The sequence below is a fragment of the Lontra canadensis genome, unplaced genomic scaffold, assembly GCF_010015895.1.
Source record: "Lontra canadensis isolate GAN:19392208 unplaced genomic scaffold, GSC_riverotter_1.0 scaffold110, whole genome shotgun sequence".
NCBI lineage: Eukaryota > Metazoa > Chordata > Mammalia > Carnivora > Mustelidae > Lontra > Lontra canadensis.
The window spans coordinates 3156852-3177622 of NW_022631104.1; the positions used below are offsets into that span (position 1 = coordinate 3156852).

The 20771-nt window shown below is 48.2% G+C and overlaps 1 protein-coding gene across 8 annotated transcripts in view; it reads right to left on the reverse strand.

The window, feature by feature from the left end:
• The window catches only part of MYH10 (myosin heavy chain 10), a 119515-nt gene that overhangs the window by 78685 nt on the left and 20059 nt on the right, over positions 1 to 20771 (reverse strand). For all 8 annotated transcript variants that reach the window (XM_032840005.1, XM_032840002.1, XM_032840003.1 and 5 more), the window contains 2 exons: positions 18929 to 19085; positions 12734 to 12761 (listed from right to left, as the gene is read on the reverse strand). In XM_032840005.1, coding sequence (XP_032695896.1) covers positions 12734 to 12761; positions 18929 to 19085 — 185 coding nt within the window. The remainder of the gene's footprint in view (positions 1 to 12733; positions 12762 to 18928; positions 19086 to 20771) is intronic.

The window sequence follows — 20771 nt, forward strand, 5'->3', positions numbered from 1 at the left end:
GCTGAAAAAGGCCTTTCTTGCACCAGAATGATACCGATCTATGTTCTCATTTTTATAACATTATTATTAAATCCATCTGTATTTTCTTCCAGAACTTTGATGGTTTCACTTTTTACAATGAAATCTTTAATCCATCTGGAAAAAAAAATTATAGTTTGGGGTAAACATATAATCAGATTTTATCCCCAGATGATTCAGCCCACATCCCAGTATCAATGGTTTGACAAAGACACTCATTACCCCGTGACCTGAACTATTATCTGATATTTACTTCTACATACAGCTTAGTCTAAGGCCAGAAACGTACTTCAAGAGTTCTGAAACAGGACGAGCCACAGCTGCCCCCAGCATTGGTCTTCTTTAAAACAAAACAAAACAAAACACCCAAGTAGTCTCTGAAGTGTATTTTTTCAGATAAACCTCAAATAATTTTGTTCTGCTCAAACAGTTTTGTTCAAAGTTTTGTCCCTCACCTCTTCCCCCACAAATAAAAAAATAAGAGGTGGCATTCTGAACTAATATTAATATGCATGCTTTTTTTTTTTTTTTTTTTTTTTTTTAGGAGAGAGGACGTCTTCATCTCTAGCTCTCGGGTAAATTTTGTGTTCATGACAAGCAAGCAGCATATCTTTCTTATCATCGATCTTTGGTATCATAGGGTCCAGCACAGCAGGGGCTGAATGAATCAATACAGGCCCTACACATTTCAAGTTTATTCCTAGGCTCTTTTTATATTTTTTATTCCTGCTGTTAACATCCTTATATTTTCTACCTGGCTTCCTCTGGTGCCTGGCTAAGGTAGTAACTGCACTCACTCGACAAATACTTACAAATCGACCAGTGTTGGGTCATTCTTCTGAGCACAAGAGTCAGAGCTGTGAACCTTTGTCTCCATCCTTGCAGAGCTCAAGTTCAGGAGAAGAGAGAAGATAAACCACAAAAACAAGCAAGAGGAGTGTGGGACATGAGGAATGCCTTTAAGGCATCAAGGAAGTGGCTGGGGGGAGCAGGGGGAAGGCAGACAGAAGCGGAGGACACCGGACATCTTCCCGGAGACGTGATGTTCTGGGGAGAGCCTCCCAAAAAGGGAGAACATGCCAGGGAAATCGGGGGGCACCACAATCAGGCAGATGGAGAGACGAATGCCAAGGTCTTTGCCAGGAACCAGGGCACAGGTATAAATGTGGGGCTGGAGGCAAACCAGCAGCGACGCAGAGAGCTGCAGGGACTCTGGGGGGCAGCGAGAAGCTTCCCAAGTCCCGGGAGAAGATCCGCATTTTATTTATGCATTAATTTCTCAAGAGCGAGTGTAGTAGTTTTTCTCCATTTTGTTAACTTTATTCAAAATACTCCGTGTTTCAAAGCTAATCATGATGTTGGCGGTTGGCTTCAAACAAATAATTTTTCTGTTAGGCGAGGAAATGAGCCTCTCATTTTGACTGATGATGACTTGTCTGGAAAATAGCTCTGATTGTTCCCTTTCTGCTTAGTTGTGTCTCTGTGGTTTCTCTGCTAGCTCCGCTCCCTTGGACCCACTTCAGTGTGTCCTTAACACGATCTACCCCCTCCCTGTCACACTCACCGGGCGGTGCTTCAACAATGCTTATGATCTCAGCCACATTTCTGTACATTTCAGGTCTAAGGGGACTTTGACACAGAGGACATGGCTGTAAAGACAGAGGTTACTAGCAAGCTCCCGAGAGGGGAGATGGGGAGCCGCACATAACCCGTCTTAAAATGTGGCCAGTAGCTTCTAACACAGGAGCCCGTGGTGAAGAAAGAACACGGGCTGTCTGAGGCCCATCATCACTGCCCAGTTACTGTCCACTCACCTGCTCGCCTACCACTTAGGGAGGGGGCACCTTAGGTTACCAAGCCCCGAATTATTTTACAAATCCATAGCGCTTGCATTAATGGTTAAGAAAGTGGGTTATGGGGTAGGGGGTGCCTGGGTGGCTCAGTGAGTTAAGCATCTGCCTTCTGCTCAGGTCATGATCCCAGGGTCCTGGGATCGAGCCCCGCATCAGGCTCCCTGCTTGACAGGGAGTCTGCTTCTCCCTCTCCCACTCCCCCTGCTTGTGTTCCCTCTGTCGCTGTGTCGCTCTCTCTGTCAAATAAATAAACTCTTTTAAAAAAGAAGAATGTGGGTTATGGTGTCCAGATGACCTGCTTAGATTGAAATCCCGTCCATCTCTCTCTAGCTCTGGGCTTTGGGTGAGTGACTCAGCTCTCCAGGCTTCAGTTTATACTCCTTTCAGTGAGAGACTAAGTACTTCACAGGCCTGGGAGCATGCCTGTAAGGAGCCTAGCTCTGCCCCCATCCAGAAGGCTCTTGGCGAATGGCAATAACGCTAATAAGTAGGTATGAGGAGGATGGAGGTATTAACAGCAGTAAAAAAGAAAAAAAAAAAAAAAAAAGCTAATCCCCAACGTGTCTATGAAAGAGGTGGTAGGATCAAAGGCATAGAATTAGAAATCTCGGAAATAATTTTTTAAAAGGGCAACAGCACATCTGTCCCAGACAGAGGCAGAGAAATCAAAGCAGCTTGGACAGAAGTAAAGACGGGAGGGAGCCCATCGGAAAGCTCGGCAGGGGTCTCACCGAGGAAGTGGGTCAGGAGAATCCTCAGAGAGCAGAGCGACAGAACAAGACCTTGAAGCCAGGAGGACAAAGGGATCTGATCTGGTTTCTACCGAGGAGACCAGACCCACGGATGGAGGCGCTCTGCATGGGAAGGCTGCTCCGTCCGTGCTGGTCCACGTGCTGCCAGTGTGAGGTCATCGAGGAGGGACAGCGAGCAGCCTGCGTCTCGTGCAGGACACAGAAGGTCAGGGTTTTCTGGCCTGGAGGTGTTCTGGTTCTCTAGAGAGGTCTTTGGCCCTCGGTGGCTTTGTAAAGACGTGCACAATCCAAAACACAACGTAAAAACCAATAGCGCTAAGAAGGGGGGAGGAAGAGCGTTGACGGGTGATTGATTCTGGGATCTTTCCTGGAGTCCCTTCTGGACCCTGGATACCCTTCCCCAATGAGAAACTCCTCACCCAGATCTGAATGGCTTCTTTTCTTCTTCTACGGATACATCAATTTCAGTCTAGTTTCAAAAACGCCCTCTGCCCCAAGGTCTCTCTTCAGATGACCTCTGTTTGAACACTAGCCACACGTGACATTAGCTGACAACTGCCGACAGTTTCAAAACTCTGTTAGAAAGCAGTTTATTCGCAAGAGCTGAGGTTCTGTGGTCAAGACGGGCCTGGGGTCGGTCCTCCATCCCACGAACACTAGGGTCAGCCTTGGCTACCAGGAAAACAGGACGACCGCAAAGATTCACGGAGGGAATGCTTGCAAAGAGCTGAGTCCCTTTCCTGGCACATTTGCCAAGAACATTTTAAACTTCTCTTCCCCGGCTGATCTGAATACTTCTTTCTCCCCTGTAACTCAGCTATCATTCAGATACACCTACCAGAATCCAAAAGCTCCCCCAGTTTTAAGACTTGAGCACTTCTAAAGCAAGGACCATCTGAAAAGCAAACAGTGGTCCAGAGAAGCTGACAGTCTGGCCCGGAGTCACGGAGCTAGCTCGGGGTGGACGAGAAAACACCAGACATCTACCTGACCCCATGACGCCTTTTTGCCTACACCACACTATTGCCTTAGATGTGTGTTTTAAGTATTTTTTTTTTTGAAGGCAGTTTTAGAGATGGAGAGGAACGCAGAGGTTTCCCAACTACTCTCTGTGCCGGCACAGGCACAGTCTCCTTCATTATCAACATCATTAAAATGGGACATTTTTTACCAAGGACCCTACGTCATGATCACCCAAAGTTTGATTAGGCTTCACTCCGGGTGTGGTTCGTTCTGTGGGTTTAGACAAACACAAACACATAACGGCGCGTAAATATAACACCATATGGGATAGTTTCAGTGCCCTAAAGTCTTCTGCCCTCTGCTGGCTCATCTCCCCTACCTCCCACACCCCCTGCGCTCCCTGTCTCTACGGCTGGAGTCAGACAGTTTGGAACCTTCTCAGATGGGCTCCTTTCACGTGCTCGTGTGCCTTGAGCGATCCTCCGGGTCTTTTCATGACTTGAGAGCTCGACTGTTTTCAGGGCCCAGCAAGACTCCATCGTCTGGACATACCAGCGCTTATCTATGCACCCTCCGGAAGGATATCCTGGTTGCCTCCTAGTTTGGGTAATCGTGTACAAAGCAGGTCTTCATGTCGGCGTTAAGTTGAACCCCAGTAGGTAAATACTACGGAGTGTGACTGGTGGGTCATGGTAAGAATATGCTTAGTTTTGGGGCGCCTGGGTGGCTCAAGTCATGATCCCGGGGTCCTGGGATCAAGCCCCGCATCCGGCTCCCTGCTCAGCAGGGAAGCCTGCTTCCCTCTCTCCCACTCCCCCTGCTTGTGTTTCCGCTTTCACTGTGTTTCTGTCAAATAAATAAATAAAATCTTAAAAAAAAAAAAAAAAAAAGCAAACGGTTCTAAATCCAGGCGAGTTCAGTCAGCACTAAAATTAATGGATTTCTATAGGATAAAATTCCTGAAGAAAAAAAATCTCGTCATGTCCCGACAGAAGGCTGATGTGAGGCAACCACTGTTTTACAACTGTTACATGATTAAATGCACTTAAAAGGAGAAAGACTTGCATTAACCGGCAGTTAGAAAGTCATAAATGTAAACAGATTATTCTTTAAAAAGGGAGCTTAGAGAACAGAATCATTTCCTAACCAGGGTGACTGCTCTGTAAATTTCAATTCTAATGAGAGGAAATTCAACATAAGGATACATTCTTAATAAGATTTCACTGCCCATGACATGGGATTAAGTGTAGAAAAACCCTGCATGTCCTCACCAGAGGCTCTGGCAACACATGAGGTCAAGGACTCTGCAGGGGGCTGGACCCATAAGTGGGGGCCCACACTGCCCGGCCTGGGTCTGCAGAGGGAAAAGCTGGGTGGGCAGTAGCAGGCAGAGGAGGCCAGAGGGGAAATGAAGATGTTCATCGTTTTGGAGGAAAAGTAAAGAGTAAGTGATTAAAATAGTGTCATATATATATATATATATATATATATATATATATATATATATTTTTTTTTTTTTTTTTTTTTTTTTTTTTTAAAACACTGCTTCTGGGGAGCCTGGGCTGCTGTCAGTGGAGTGTCCAGTTTTAGTATATGTGCTGCTGAAGCGAGTACTCGGTAGCATATCCGACTCTTGGTTTCAGCTCAGGTCGTGATCTCAGGGTTGTGAGATCAAGCCCTGTGTCGGGCTCTACACTCAGCATGGAGTCTGGTGAGATTCTCTCCCCCTGTGCCCTGCCCCGCCCCGTTTACACTCTCTCCAAAATAAATTAATAAATCTTAAAAAAAAACTGTTGCCTCCATATGTATTTTTCTTTGTGATACTATGTAATAGTATCACACTATGTAATAGTATCACAAAGAATACTATTAATAGAAAATAACTACTATGTAAAATTGAGTAAATAGTTAATGTCACACAGGAAAGTTAAGCAGCTTGGCTGTGTGTTGGCTAAAGTTGAAGAGATCCCAGTTATAACATTCTTGGACTTCTTTGGTGGCTACTCAAAGACACCACAGAATGAATCCTATTCTCTCAAATCTAAGATACATTGTTTCACATTTTCCTACTTCTCAAGTCACAGTGTAGCTTCTAATAGATATGAACAAGAAAAATGTTATTAAATATCATAACCAGGAGCATCCAAGAATTAAGAAAGAGTGCCGAGGCCAAAAGATCTGCTGGGGAACTTTCTCCCAGGGTGACCGTAATGTTCCCCATCGTGACAGAGGTTCCGGTTACACAAACAGCCCTGCAGACATGTATTTAAGATTTGCGTAGTTCATTATACACAAGTTTTAGCTACAAAGAGAAAGATGTAAATACTGGACTTCAGTTAATGTAATGTACACTGAGGTGCTTAAGGGGAAGGGCACCAAAGTCTGTAATTGAACTTGAAATAAAGTTCAATAAACCTGAACTTGAAATAAATCAAGTGAAGGGATTGACAGCTGATCAAAGTGGTATAAAAATTACTTTAAACTGAAAATATCAATCCGCAGCCACGGAAGGAAACATTACCTAACCTTAAGCACAGCCTCCTGAAAATATAGCGGACATTCATCCCAGGGAGTGTCCTGACTGGGAAAAGACAGACCCAGTAACTACAAAGTCAGCCATCTATCAGCATGGTACAGCCCGACAGAACCCTCCACGCTTTCTCCTTGAAGCCCTACTCTTTCTTTTTGGTCAAGCTTAGCATAGAAGCCTTTTATTTCTGGATACTCAGCAAATGCTCCTCACGGAGTACTCCCGTGTGTGCGCAGATAATCGTAGTCGTTTCTCCTATTACTCTACAGCCAGTTAATTTGCAAAGCCCCAGGTGCAGGACGCAAGGTGGAAAAGGAAAAAATTTCTTCCCAGCATGAACAATAAAATGGATTGACGGATGGACAGAGGAGGAACACGGCAATATATCAGACAGCAAATCCAGTGAAATATTAATGGTAGAATCTAGCTGGAGGGATATATGAGTCTTGACTCAAAATTCTTTCAACTGTGCTTTATGCTTGGAAATATCCACAATCAGATGCCCGGACAAGTTAAACGGAAGGAAAGAGAAGGTACTTGCTGACTGCGACTTTGTGCTCAAGAAGACAGAAGCGGACTCTACCAAGATTCACTTCAGAAATCCGACCCTATTAATTAAGGACAAAGGAGCCTAAAATTACCCTAATTACAAATGCCTGCAGAGGTCACTTCTGGTGACAAAAGTAGATTAGCATTCTCTATCTAACCTTTCATTCTATCAACAGCACTCATTCCCTCCCTGAGTGTTTCCTGCATCCCAACATTTACAAAAAGTCCTCAACAAAAATAGTCACCCCAGGGCACCTGGGTGGCTCAGTTGGCTGAGTATCTTGACAGTTGATTTCAGCTCAGGTCAAGATCTCGGGGTTGTGGGTTCCAGCCCCGCACCAGGCTCCATGCTCAGTGCAGAGTCTGCGGGAGATGCTCTCTTTCCCCCTCCATCTGCCCCCTCCGCTACTCATACTCAACACGCACACTCCTGCGCTCTCTTAAATAAATAAATAGATACATCAATAGCTAGATAGTCACCCAAGCTCCAAAACCACCTGCTCAGGGAGGAGGGGTCTGCAGAGGTCCGCGTCCTGCCCCTGGCTCCCAGATTACTGGATGTGGGGATGTGGGGTATTGTCGCCAGACAGCACAGACTGGCAACACACACATTCTCTTTTGCCCTCACTCATGAGCAGAACGTAGCTCGTTTATCCATTTCACGAAGAGTCCCAATGCCTAGATTTCCATGTGACGATTAACCGATAGTGCACGATGAAGGACGTGGGTCGTCTTCATCCCTGGTTCCTGGGAGGGAGCCTCTAAGTCCTCGGAAAGTCTCTGTCATTTATGGGGGGCCCTGAGAGCTTGTGCCAACGAGGGGACTCACGACAGGCCCCTAGATAGTTCCAGGATGGGCACTGGCCACACTGGAAGACCAGTCCAGTGATCAGAGGTTTGGGCACTGAGTCAAGGAAATCACCCCAATATCCCAGGAGGGGAGAGGGGCTGGAGACGGAATTGAAACCCACGGCCCATGATTCAATCATTCATTCCTGCTTGATCAAAACCCCTAAAAGACTCTAGACTCTGAAGCTCGGGGGAGCTTCCTGGCTGGGGATAAACATCCATGTGCTGGGCGGGGAAGTGTCCAGAGGATATGGAAGGTTTACAATGGGGACGCTCCCAGGCCTCACCCTCGCTGTCTCTGCTTCTGGCTGGATCTGATTCGTTATCCTCGTGAATTATCAAACCCAACAGGGCAGTGACCCCCAAATACATAGCTGGCTGGTCAGAAGTGCGGGTGGCCCGGGACCCCATAAGCTCAAGGCTGGGGTCCACAGCATGAGCACTTTGTGTAGGAGTAGGCCCTGGGTGGGCCGGGTCAAAACTGCATCACAATGCATAATCTTTAAGACACTTGCAGATCATGGGGCACCTAGGTGGCTCAGTGGGTTAAGCCGCTGCCTTCGGCTCAGGTCATGATCTCAGGGCCCTGGGATCGAGTCCCACATCGGGCTCTCTGCTCAGCAGGGAGCCTGCTTCCCACCCCTCCCCTCTCTCTCTCTCTGCCTGCCTCTCCCATCTACTTGTGATCTCTCTCTGTCAAATAAATAAATAAAATATTTAAAAAAAAAAAAAAAGACACTTGCAGATCAGGTTCTAAACTTTTTTTTTTTTTTTTAAGATTTTATTTAATTGACAGAAGAACATAAGCAGGGGGAGTGGGAGAGGGAGAAACAGGCTCCCGGCTGAGCAGGGAGCCTGATGTGGGGCTCCATCCAGGATCCTGGCATCATGACCTGAGCCGAAAGCAGACGCTTAACGACTGAGCTTCCCAGGTGCCCCAATAACTTGTTTGAAGAACACCAGCCAATGAGATAAACAACAAAAGAAAGCAAAAAGTTAAAGACTACTCTAGAATACAGAATTGAAATGAAGAGACCTAAGGCAAGGATCGTGGATTTTAAAAACGACAAAAAATATGTTAGAGGGGCGCCTGGGTGGCTCGGTGGGTTAAGCCTCGGCCTTCGGCTCGGGTCATGATCTCAGGGTCCTGGGATCAAGCCCTGCATCGGGCTCTCTGCTCAGCGGGGAGCCTGCTTCCCCCTCTTTCTCTGCCTGCCTCTCTGCCTACTTGTGATCTCTGTCAAATAAATAAATAAAATCTTTTAAAAAAAAAAGTTAGAAAAAACTACTGGAAATTGGATCCTACATCAGACACTATAGAACCGATGTGGACCTTCTCAGCGTGAGGACAGCCCGCAGTTACGTGGGGACGCCCTTGTCCTGGGAAGTCACTTGAAGAATCCCAGGGTGTCAGGAAGTCTGCAATCCAGATGCAAATGGTTTAAAAAAAAAAAAAAAAAAAAAAAAAAAGCTTTTGCGCATAGAAAACTGACAAGGTGAAGGGTATGCAGCCATTTAAAGTATCATTTTGTCAACCTAAAGTAGGTTTGAATTTTTTAAAAATAAAAATGTGGGGAAATGCATCAGCAAAAGTTTTTAGAAGGCTAAAAATGAAGAAAACGTGGTAAAAAAAAATTGAAATCACAGAAGCTGGGTGATGGGCATACGCGGCCCACGTACCATTCTATTTCTGTGTAGCTTTTAAGTTTCAAACTCAAAATGCCTTTTAAAAATGGTATCAGGAAGGTTTTCCCTTGAAAACATACAGTATCACCAGTAATCTATACTTCAGCCTGTTGTCTTGGTTCCTACCTCATTGAGATTCGTGCATTTGTTTGCCCTTTTATCTGTTTCTGAAATATGTTCCCTGTTCAGAGCAGGGTGCCGGGGTCTCCGAGGTTATTAAGACCAGTCGAGGTAAGTCACAGTCCCCACCCTTCCGCCTAGTTGTAAAGCATGGTCTGGGCGACCCAAACACGGAACCAAGGACGGCAGTGGATATAAAAGAGGGTCGGGGAGAACAAAAATCAATGTGTGTTGGAACCTGTCATATAGGGGGGACTCAATTTGAGGAGATTTCAGTCCCCGGAGGGAAGATGAGGGTAAAGGCACGAAGCCAGCCGGGACCCATAAAGCCAGCCAGAACAGAGCTGTGGGACCGGCTAGGACCAGATAGAAATGTCCGACAGGGTGCCAGAAACGGGGGCCTGCAGACAGAGGGGTCAGAGGACACAGTGAGATGCTGGGGCTGGAGTCCTGAAACACAGGAGCAGACGGCAGAAATCAGGAAACTGGGTGATGCGTGGCAATGTAGGTTAATTTTTCCGCATGCTGAGTTCAAGCTGACATGTGTTCCTTACTTCACACCGTATGCTGCGCTTGCACCCAAATCCTTGAAAACTGCCTGATGCCACTCCTCACCTGATGTCCTCCATGCCTGCAGGCTTCAGGGCACCTCCCTTGTCCACCCAGAACACGGATTCTTCAGGAAGCCATCAGGGAGAGTGAGAAGAATCAGGGTCTAGAAACTCATCCGGCTGCAAGCCTGCCCACCTGAGCTAGCAATGCACCGGGACCCGGAAGTACCAGGCACAGCCGCTGCCCACAGAGGCCCAAGCCCCCCACCACACCCTGGACTCCTGGGAATCCTCCGGGCTCACGGCCTGCCATGCTCAACCCCGCTTGGTGCCCAAGACATCGGCTTGCAGGTCGTTTGGCATTCTCACAGTCTGCTCCCACGTTGTCCTCTCTCCTGATCCCGAACCACACCCCCGTTTCCTCTGCACACCCCGGACTCCCCTTCCAGAGGGAGCAAAGTCCCCCACACCTACCCCCTCTTCACTGAGCAGTCCACAGACCCCCCCCTTCCAGGTGAGGACCATCCCCTCTCTCCCCTCCGCGGTGCCCCCAGACCTGAGCCTGGCGTCCTGCTCGCTCGCCCTTACGGTGTCTGCAGACCCTGGCATGGAGAAGAGCCCCCAGCCCGCCCCACCCCTCCTCTCCAGTGGTCCTGACTTCTGGATTATTCTCTCCCAGGGAGATCATTAAGAACAAAACCTCTCCTCTTGTTTCCAAAAATTAAGCACATTTTATTCCAAAAGAGTGGAAAGGATATGATCTTGGAACGAAGGACGCTCCACTAGGTGAAATCCTTTAGCCTTAGGAAGGGCTGATGATGCTTCAGCACTCGTCTGTGTGCGCGTGTGTGCATGTGCGCATGAGCGGCTGAGCCCCTCCTCTCCGCAGGTGAGGGACATATCCCAGACCCCGCCCTCAGTGCAGCAATTCCAGTGAGTCCTCCCACCCTCAACGCCTCCCTGCTCACTCCTCCTGCTCTGTCTTTAGGATCCCCAGCATCATTGGTTCTACTCCATTGAGACCCCTACGCTGTCCCAAACCATCTACTCCCTCCCAACAGTGCGCTCCCCTCTGCCCATACCGCACCGGACAGCTTCTCCGCCCCATGTTCTCCGTTCCCTCGCTCTGCTGTCCCCCACTTGCTGCAACCGCTCCACCTTTTGATGGACGGGATCTGGTTCCACTCCGCTGCTCTCCCGCGGAGGATGGACCACAGCGATGGTCCCAACCATCTCCACTCTCGCTCTATCTGCTCCCCCTGCCTTGGCCCTGTGTCTTGCTTGGGGCTGGGAAGACCGCAAAGGCGACAGGAGCAGGAACTTGAACGAGGCTCATGCACCAGGGCTCACTGTCTCACTGCTCCTGCAACCTTGCCCCTGGGGTACAGAGCCTGGCACCGCGGGCTGGAGAGCACGAAGATATGCAGAGGTGAAGGCAAGCTCCCCACCCCCAGCCAGCAGTCTGCACCCCCTCCAGAACCCATAGCAGAGACAGGAGCAGCCCCAGATGGTGGAAACACCAGCTGAGACGACCCAGTTGCCGGGAAGAGTATTTTAAGCCATGATGTGCCAGGCTGGTTGGCTGTTCCGGAAAGGCTCACTTGCACAACCCCAGAGGCTGCACAAGGCTGGGAGAAAACGTGCGCAACAAGAAGAATGCCCACCATCTCCACCTCTTCACCAGCCCCCCTCCGCCCCCGGCTTATATCAGATACCGGAGCTGCGACATCAGGGAAAAGAGAAGTGAGAGACCAGAAGGTTCCAGCCCCTCATTCAAACTCGCCCACGGTAAACGCTCGGCCACGGATAGCAAGATTCGGTCAGTCTCCAACCACTGCCCTTCACTCTCCCCCGCTGTTTGAGAGCAGCAGGCCTACACCTGCGCTTTGGGATTTTAACTTTTCCACTCTCCCATCCTTTCTTGAGTGTAATCTGGCCTCTGCCTCCATCTCAGTCCCTGAGTGCTGGACGGACACACCCAGGGCCCCTGTCTCTGTGGGGCTCGCCCTGTCTCCAGGCTTCTGTACTGGCCATAGCCACGGACACACACCCTCCTGCCTCCTCAGCCTCCCTGACCTCTGCCTGACTCCTGCCTTTCCTCGGGGCTCCACACTCGGCCTTCTCTCTCCCCTCCTCAGGAGGCAGCCCCTCTCACAGGCCTGCACCTGGGGCAGCCCTCTCCTGAGCTCCACATCCAGGCGGGTAGTGGAAGAGGCCACGCGCACCGCAGCCAGGTCCTCCTCCACACCCACTGCCTCCACTCAGGGCCTGCACTTGCCCTACAGGCCGCTAGACAGACACCCCAGCCCCTCCAGTGACTCCCCTGCACACTTGGCACTGTCACACCTCCAGCTTTTGCCTGCGCCGACCGCCAGCCTCCCGATCAGTCTTCCGATGCCTTTCCTGCCTACACTGAAACCAGGCTGGTCTTTCTAACTAACCATCCTTTTCTAAGCCAATCTAATGGCGTCCTGCCGTGGGTAAGGCTTCATTCACTTCTGGCGCTCGAGCATCCAGCACACGAGGCACGTGACCGTGGGTAACATGGACACACTGCCGACATGTCCAGGAGCCCACCAGGTGCACGCGGAAACTAGAAACGTAAGTTTCCCAGATAAACACTGCAAAAAGTGGGAGACGCCCGGTGTGACCACCAAACAGCGACCCCGGATTTAAACAACCTATACCATCTCAGTCTTAAAATGGTCACTGTAAAGTTTACATCAAGTTCTTAAAATTACTGCTCTACTCTCCCCCTCACCCAGACCAAAAAAAAAAAAAAAAAAAGCAAACAACCAAGAAATAATTGCTTTAGTTTCCAACAGAATCACAAACAAGTCGGAACGTTCAATATTTACTTACGTGCAAAGAATTGACTGGTCTTCGCGATCTAGAAAACAAAAAAGAACACAAAAAAACAAAGTGACCATTTGCCTGGTTTTTTTAAAGACCTGATATAACAAAGTTGCAGACGTGGCCCACATTGCGTTGGGGACTCCGTCTCTCCCGTAAAGCTTCCCTGCCCCTTCCAGAGCCCTGAAGCCAGTCTCTGGCTCGTGGTAATGCCAGGTGCTCGGGGGGTAAACAGTGGCCCCAGCTTCGGGGGCTTTATACCCTCATCAAGCCTGATGCGCAAGCCTAGCTCCGTGGACCCCGGCCCCTCCCTCACTGAATCAGTTTCAGGCCAGCAGGGGCTGACCCGCCCTCGCCCTCTATAAAGAGGACCCCCCAGGTGATTCTGACGCAGGGTCAGGTTTGCAAACCACTGTCTTTCAGAAAGGCTTCCAGAACACCCACCACCAGAGAGGAACTGGATTTAACTTGACCTTAAAGGAGGGGAAAAAAAATCATCACACACTAAGTGGAGAAGGTGGAAGGGGGACAAACACTGGTGGATCTAACGGCCGTCTCCAGTCCAAGTGGCATTCGTCCCCAAAATGACAAAAGAACGTGCCACGGGGGGGCGGGGGTACTGAACGTGATTTTAAAGTGAGGTGTGATTTGAGTCTTCAGCTGGGTTTTTTCAAAGGAAAAGATGAAATTCAAGCCCACGTCCGGCCCACGGACGAAGCCACAGTGTGGAACGTGGGACCTCCAATCACTTCCGAGCCTGCCTGTGTGCTAAACAGGTGAGAAATGTTCCTGGAGCCAGTGGGGGAGTCCGCCCACGCCCGGCGGCTGCCAGGGGCGAGCGCTGGGGAAGCTTCCCAGACCTTCTCCCTCTGGGTCCTCAATGCGTCCTTCTTTTAACCCTGTTCTGGAATTAGACGATACCACCGGCTGCCTGTCCCCTAGAACGAGCTGCCCGAGGTCAGGCTATCTTCTGTCCTTATTCCCACGGTGACAGTTAGCCTTGATTAGGGTGACTGAGCACAGGGCACTGGACCCCTGGGTGCTGGTCCCCATCTGCTGCAAACTCACCTTGCATCTCTAAACGTGGCGCCGACACCTGCTGGCATCAGCACCTTGACCTAAGATACTGGGATTTTATCAGGTCCTTGCTTATTCACTGCGAACATGAGCCCCAAGCCCCCTATATTCTCCAGGTCTGCCTGAACAACTTCCATAGAACTCCACGACGCCATGATTTTTAAGGCCTTTCCAAACTGGTTCTCATACTACAAACATCAAAATGCATACAAATTAACCAAAATTTAATTGCCTCCTAATTAGTTCAGATGGCTTTCTTCCTTCCAACTGGAGACCTGCACAACCACAGCCCACCCTTCAATTCTGCAGCATCCTTCACTCCCCGCGCTTCTCACCCCCACGGCCCAACAAAAACCAGAACAACGCTGCCTGCCCCACTTATCGACTCTCTGTGTTTGTCGGTCTGGTCTTGTACGGCTTCGGGCCTCAGTTTCCCTAGCTGTGCAATAAGGGTATGGGCTTGATCACCTCCAAGATTCTCTCCAACTGTGATCCCACCATCCCTCTCTTCCGCATCATGAATCCTCGTTATCCTTCAAGGGCCAAGGAAAGCACTATAATAATGCACAATGACCTTGACCTCTAAAAACCTGTAAATGGAAACAAAGCCTCCCCCTGGTATATACAGGAACAATTTCACTTTCAAAAATGCAACTGGCCTGCTGAAGATTACAGACTCTTCTAGCTTAGTGTTTTCCAAAGCAACCCCAAGAATCCCACACGCAGGACCTCCATAAACCCACGCTAAAAGTTAAATCCTATGTCAACAGCGGAAACAGTTTCAAATCAATGACCTCAGCTCCTACCTTAAAAAACCAGAAAAGAGCAAATGGAATTCAAATTAAATAGAAGCCAGGAAATGAGAAAGAAGAGAAATCAATGAAATGGGGAGCAGGAAAAAGAAAAAAAAAAAAAAGAACTAAATTCTGGGTCTTAGAGAAAAATCAGTTGATAAGTGATCAGTTGATCAGTTGATAAACCTCTAGGTAAACGGATCAGGAAAAAGACACAAATTACCAATATCTGAGAATAACTACCCCGAATCCCAGCCTGACAACCAGGATGAAAGGGACAACTTTTTAAAAAGATGAAAACTGCTAAGGCTCATTCCAGAAGAAATAACCTGATTGGCCCCAAATCTATTAAAGAAATTTAATCTGTGGAACTCATAAAATGTCCATGATACCTCAGTTAAAAAAAAACAACAGGATGTGTAATTAAAAACCTTCCCACAAAGAAAACATACTTCACTGGTGAATTCAACAAAACATTTAAGGAAAAAATCTTATCAAACTTTTCAGAAAACTGAAGAGGAAGGAGTAGCTCCCAACCCATTCTCAGAGATAAGCCTCACCCTGACACTGTGACTACAGAGACATGATAATACACAAAAATGGCAAATATCTGTCATCGGCAAGGACACAAGAATTCTTAACGTGCTAGCAGATCCATTCCTGCAATATACAGAGGGGGACACAGGACTAACGGGTGGCATTTGTCCCGCAAGGCAAGGTTAGTTCAGTGTCCAAAGGCACTCTTACTCACTGTACCCACAGGCTAAAGAATGTCACCTAGTCATCCAAACAGATAGAGAAAAACATTGGACAAAACTCAATATCCATTCAAGATTTTAAAACGCCTGAGCAAACGAGGAATATAAGAGACTTTCACGAATCTGGTTAAGAGCAGCAACACCCTCCTTAAAGGCGGAAAACGGAATGTCGTCCCTGAGACCAGGAACGAGCTCAGGATGTCTGCTGTCCCCACGTCTATTCAACAGCACGAGGCCAGAAAAACATCCAAAGTGTAAGATGGGAAGGACATGGAGATGTCTCTGTTGGCAGAGGACACGATGGTCTCCACGGAAAATCCCAAACACTCGACCCAGAAAACCTTCGAGAATAAGTGAGTTTTGCCAGGTTGTAAGATACAAAGCCAATACATGTACTTAGAAATATTTCTATGTATCAGCAGTGCGCAACTGGAAATTTTTAAGTTTAAAGTTCCACTTAGTCCTAAAAAACATGTAACGCCGACTTACATTAAGGTATTATTTTACGTAGGTATAAATCTAATGAGAAAGGAGTTTGTGATTTCTGCCATCAACTTTGTGTCCGAGAACTCGACTTTCATTTATTCATTCAATGACTGTTTCTTGAGCACCTACTATGTGCCAGACACACTCTGCATTTTATTAATACGGAATCCCCGAGAATCCAAACTTAGGGAAAAAGGTAAGCTCTCTTCTTTTTTTGTGCATTAAAGCAGCAAACTCCGACTGGTGGGACCCTATGCTCTGAATCCTCCCCTGGTTAGCAGCTTTGCTCACATTGGTAACTGGAAACCTACGTGAGCAGCTTTGGTAGGTACCGTGAGCCATACTTTGATGAATGTAGCGTGTGTCCCAACCCAACTGGGTTATGTAGGACATCAGCCCGTAGCCCCAACCTACAGAGTGGAATGCGATGGAATTGTTTAGAAGGGGGTTTTTTGTTTGTATTTTGTGTCACACTTTTCAACTATTATGTAATCAAAGCTATCAACTAATTCCTTTTTTTAAAAGATTTTATTTATTTATCTGAGAGAGAGACAGTGCATATGCAAAAGCAGGGAGGGACATACGGGAGAGGGAGAAGGAGACTCCCCACTGAGCAGGGAGCCTGATGCAGGACTCGATCCCAGAACCCTGAGATCATGACCTAAGCCAAAGGCAGATGCTTAACCCACTGAGCCACCCAGGTGCCTCTTTTTAATTCTCATATGGAATTTTATTATGGTGGAAAAGAAGATGTCCCACTGCCTTGGTTTTGAATCCTAGTTCATAACCTCTTACTACCTACATTTTCTTGGGTCAAGTTTTTAACTTCTCTGTGCCTCAGTAAAGTAGGGACAGCCAATTCTTTTGACTTTAGACGATGGCTGTTGTAGATTACATCATACACTTAAAACATTTAGCCCAGGGCCCGGCACACAGTAATATTCAGTAAATGCTCATTCTGGCATTGATGATGGTATCAGTGATAATGTGATATGCTGGTAAGCTACACTCTCCTTGCTCTGTAGGCATGTGGCTGGTCGGGCAACCCAGTAATGGGACGTTAACATTTAATCACTCTTAACTATTTGGTCAGATTCAATTTTCCTATTCAACCTGTCAAGATCACTTGAAGAATTCTGTTTCTTTTCATCAACTGTATTTACTACACTGAAGTTTCACGTCATCTATACATTTTATGGGCAGGCGTCCTGTGTCAAGTATATTACGGATAGAAATGTCCCAATGGGATCCCGCCGGCGGACACCCTGACAAACTAGATGGCGTCCATCACCAACCAGCACCTCCGGGCACCCTTTCCAAAACAGCCACGAGGATGTCACAGAAGACCATGGAATGGCATGGGGACGTCCTGATTCTCTCTTAACACTGTCCCCTATAACTTCCCTTCCCGCTGAGCTAAAGGAATGTGGGGCATATTTCCGTGTTGTTCTTGGGCTGTTCGCAATAGATTCTAGAACCTTCCCTGGTGGGTATGTGAAGCTTAACAGCCTGAAACTTCCTGGCCTTGCGAGAAGTTAGAATTATCGCGTGACCCCACCCCCCCACCCCCCACTGCCTTCTGGAAACTCCCCTTCCTGATAAACACTTCAGGGACCAGAGAGGGTCAACCATCCCGACCGGGAGAATGGACTCATTTCAATGGGAAATACAGACTCAATGAGAGAAGGAATATACTTTCTCCAGTTTCTTCTCCCCTGTAAGGCCAAGGTTGCTCATTCCTACAAATGCTTTTCTGCGTATATAAGGCTGCTTCTTCACGCAGACACAGAACCGAGAGCAAAGCAGCTGACCGTCCTCTCTCCACGATCAGCAACTCCCCACGGCTGTGGGCCTTTCTCAGGACTCTCTGGCCCTGAAGCTAAGAAAGGGCAATTAAACGTCATCTTTTGTCACCCTGAGCAGATTCTGGATATTCCCCTGTCCTCACCCATCGATGACGCTCTCCTAGGTTTGAAGTACTTCCCGTTTGCCAGGGAATCTGGTCTCAAGCACACCTGAGCCAAACGAGCAGTGGGGGATGGGCAGTGCACTTGGTGAACGCCCTCACGCTGCCCTTCAAATTCAGATCCAGCCTCCGCCACCCGCAAGACGGTGACATGCGGAAGCAACAGATCCCGTTCCCGAAGATGACCCAACTATTTTGTAAGAACCAATAGATCTGGGACGCCTGGGTGGGTCAGTCGGTGAAGCGTCTGCCTTCGGCTCAGGTCACCATCCCTGGGTCCTGGGATCGAGGCCCCACTTCAGGTTCCCTGCTCAGTGGGGAGCCTGCTTCTCCCAGTGCCCCTCACCCCACTCTCTCAATCTCTCTCAAAAGAATAAATTAAAAAATCTTAAAAAAAAAAAAAAGAATAAAGAACCAATAGGTCTTATCACACTTTATTAAGTTTCTTTTTGAAAAGATGAAAGGAGAGGGAGCGTTACTACAGGAGAACTCACACGACACCAGGAAGGCCCACGTTTAATGCAGTCTTTTCAAGCGATATGAAATGTGTTCGAAACTGCAATGTTCTGGCTTCCAGGAAAATGTCCCCCCGTAAACACTGCGTCTAAAGTCATGATGCAAATGAATGACTCTTCCCATGCATATTTTATCCTAAATCCAAAGGGGAACAGTCGAGAACAACCGACTTACCCTGTGCTTTCTAACTTCCGCTGTTTTAAGACAGAAATAGTTGATGACCTTCCTTTCCCCAATGCAGCCTCTACCTTTTCTGTTATTCCTCCCGTGGCTCTTCCTGTGGGTTCTAATTCCCAGTGCAAGAGACTCTAATCACACTGGCTTGCGCTGGTTGGAGAGCAAATATACCCAAAGCTAGACGCTTCTTCGTGGAAAGACGAACATGGCGTAGTGACGGCGGCAATCCTAACTTCCTCCAGAAAATGACCATGCTGCCCGTTCCAATCTTAAGAATTCAAAATTCTTCTACAATAAACATCTGTTACACTTTTATTTATTTATTTATTTTTAAGTTGAAAGCCCTTTGGAGAACAGATGGACACACACACGGAAACACCGACCTGCCCTCCGGAAAGTGCGCATCTGGGCCCCGGAGGCTCCCACTTACCCTGTAGCATGCACCTGTAAGCAGATTCTGAGATTGCATAGATGTGTGGCGGCATCTCGTGGCGTTTCTTCCCTCGGTACATCTCAATGATGTTCTCAGAGTAGATCGGAAGATTCTTGTAAGGATTTATGACTACGCAGAAGAGTCCAGAGTAAGTCTAGAAGAAAAATAAAATAGTGTTAAAAAAGAAAACCCAAAACCCCTGAACAGATCAGACGGCCAGAAACCACACAGCGCCTGGAGCAGGGGCCTTTGATGATCTGAAAAGGTGGTTGGTAGAGAGATTTGCAAAAATGTTAAAACTTTTCTAAATTTTTTGCTTCGGTATTTTCAGTTTTTTTTTTTTTCATGAAAGATCTATTACTTATGTTACCTTTGTCATACATTTGTTTGAAATGCATTTACTTAAAGAAAGCAATGGTTTACTATTTTAAGCGTATTTGTAAAGACGTTTTAACTTGGCTATCGTTTCGAATACAGTGAGTACTGATGAACATAACCCACACGGAAACTCTTTGGGGAGAGCCTCAATTGTTATTTTTTTTAAGGTTTTGCTTTAAAGTCCTCCCCATAGCCAGCTCGAACTCACAACCCTGCGATCGAGAGTCATGTGCTCCACCCACTGAGGCAGCCAGGAACACGTGGGTCCCCGGGTTTTTCCGAGCTACTAGTCCAGAACACACAAACCTTTCCTGATCAGCACAATAATCACTATTCAGAATGGATACCAAGCGCACTTTTGATTTGGGGGTTTAAGTTCCTTAAGAACGACTTCTGAGAAGAGCGCGCAAAACTGTCCCCCTCACCCCAGGGTGGTGGCAGGTGGGCCCGAGGCATCTGGGAGAGGGCAGCCCATGGCCCCGTGATGCAGGCCTTCTATTCAAGGGGAGCTGGGGGACCACGTCCCCAGACACTGGGGACTGATGGTGTCCAGCGCCAGGGCCCGCTTCCGCAGAGACAACAGCTGTGCTCACACAGGCGGGAACCCTGGGCAGCTGCCACCAGAAAGCTCTCGAGAGACCACCGGACTCTGAACACTTGAACAAGGAAACGCAGGCCGGCCCGAAGAAGGTAAGTGGTCAGAACCACGTCCGAGCTGCTCCCCCGCAGCCTCCCCAGAGTCATGGTCACGGATCACGCCTCCCACTGGGGGGAGGGGCAGAGAAAGGACAAAAGGCGAAAGGCTCTGCCCCCCATTCACCGGAAGCAGGGCGCCTGCCTCACTTCTGAGCTGACGCTGAGCCTGAGACCCAAGTAAGTGTCTGTCCATCCCTCGCTGACCATCGGGGCTTCAGACCCTAGCTCTGTCTCGTCCGGGCAGCTCAGGTCCCCCGAGAACCCTGGCCGGCTCCGGGCCTCCCCACCGTGGCACATGCTCCCGGACAGCCTCCCTGTGCTGCTGCAGGCAGAAAGGCAATGGGAGGCAAGAAGCACAGGGGTCTCTGTAAGGGTGAGGAAACTAAAGCCAGGCAATCTCGATTTCACATTTTATTGCATTTAACTTGTATACAGACAAGTAGACGAGCCACCACGATCTACCTCAATGAATTTTTCTATGTACCTCACCACTGTTCTGTTCAGAAATGAGATCACAGGCTGTCACGAAGTTACACAGTCTGCATTTCACTTTTTTAAGATTTTATTTATTTATTTATTTACTTGACACAGAGAGAGAGAGAGAGATATCACAAGTATGGGGAGAGGCAGGCAGAGAAAGGGGCAGGGGGAAGCAGGCTCCCCGCTGAGCAGAGAGCCTGATGCGGGGCTCAATCCCAGGACACTGAGATCATGACCTGAGCCGAAGGCAGAGGCTTAACCCACTGAGCCACCCAGGCGCCCTACA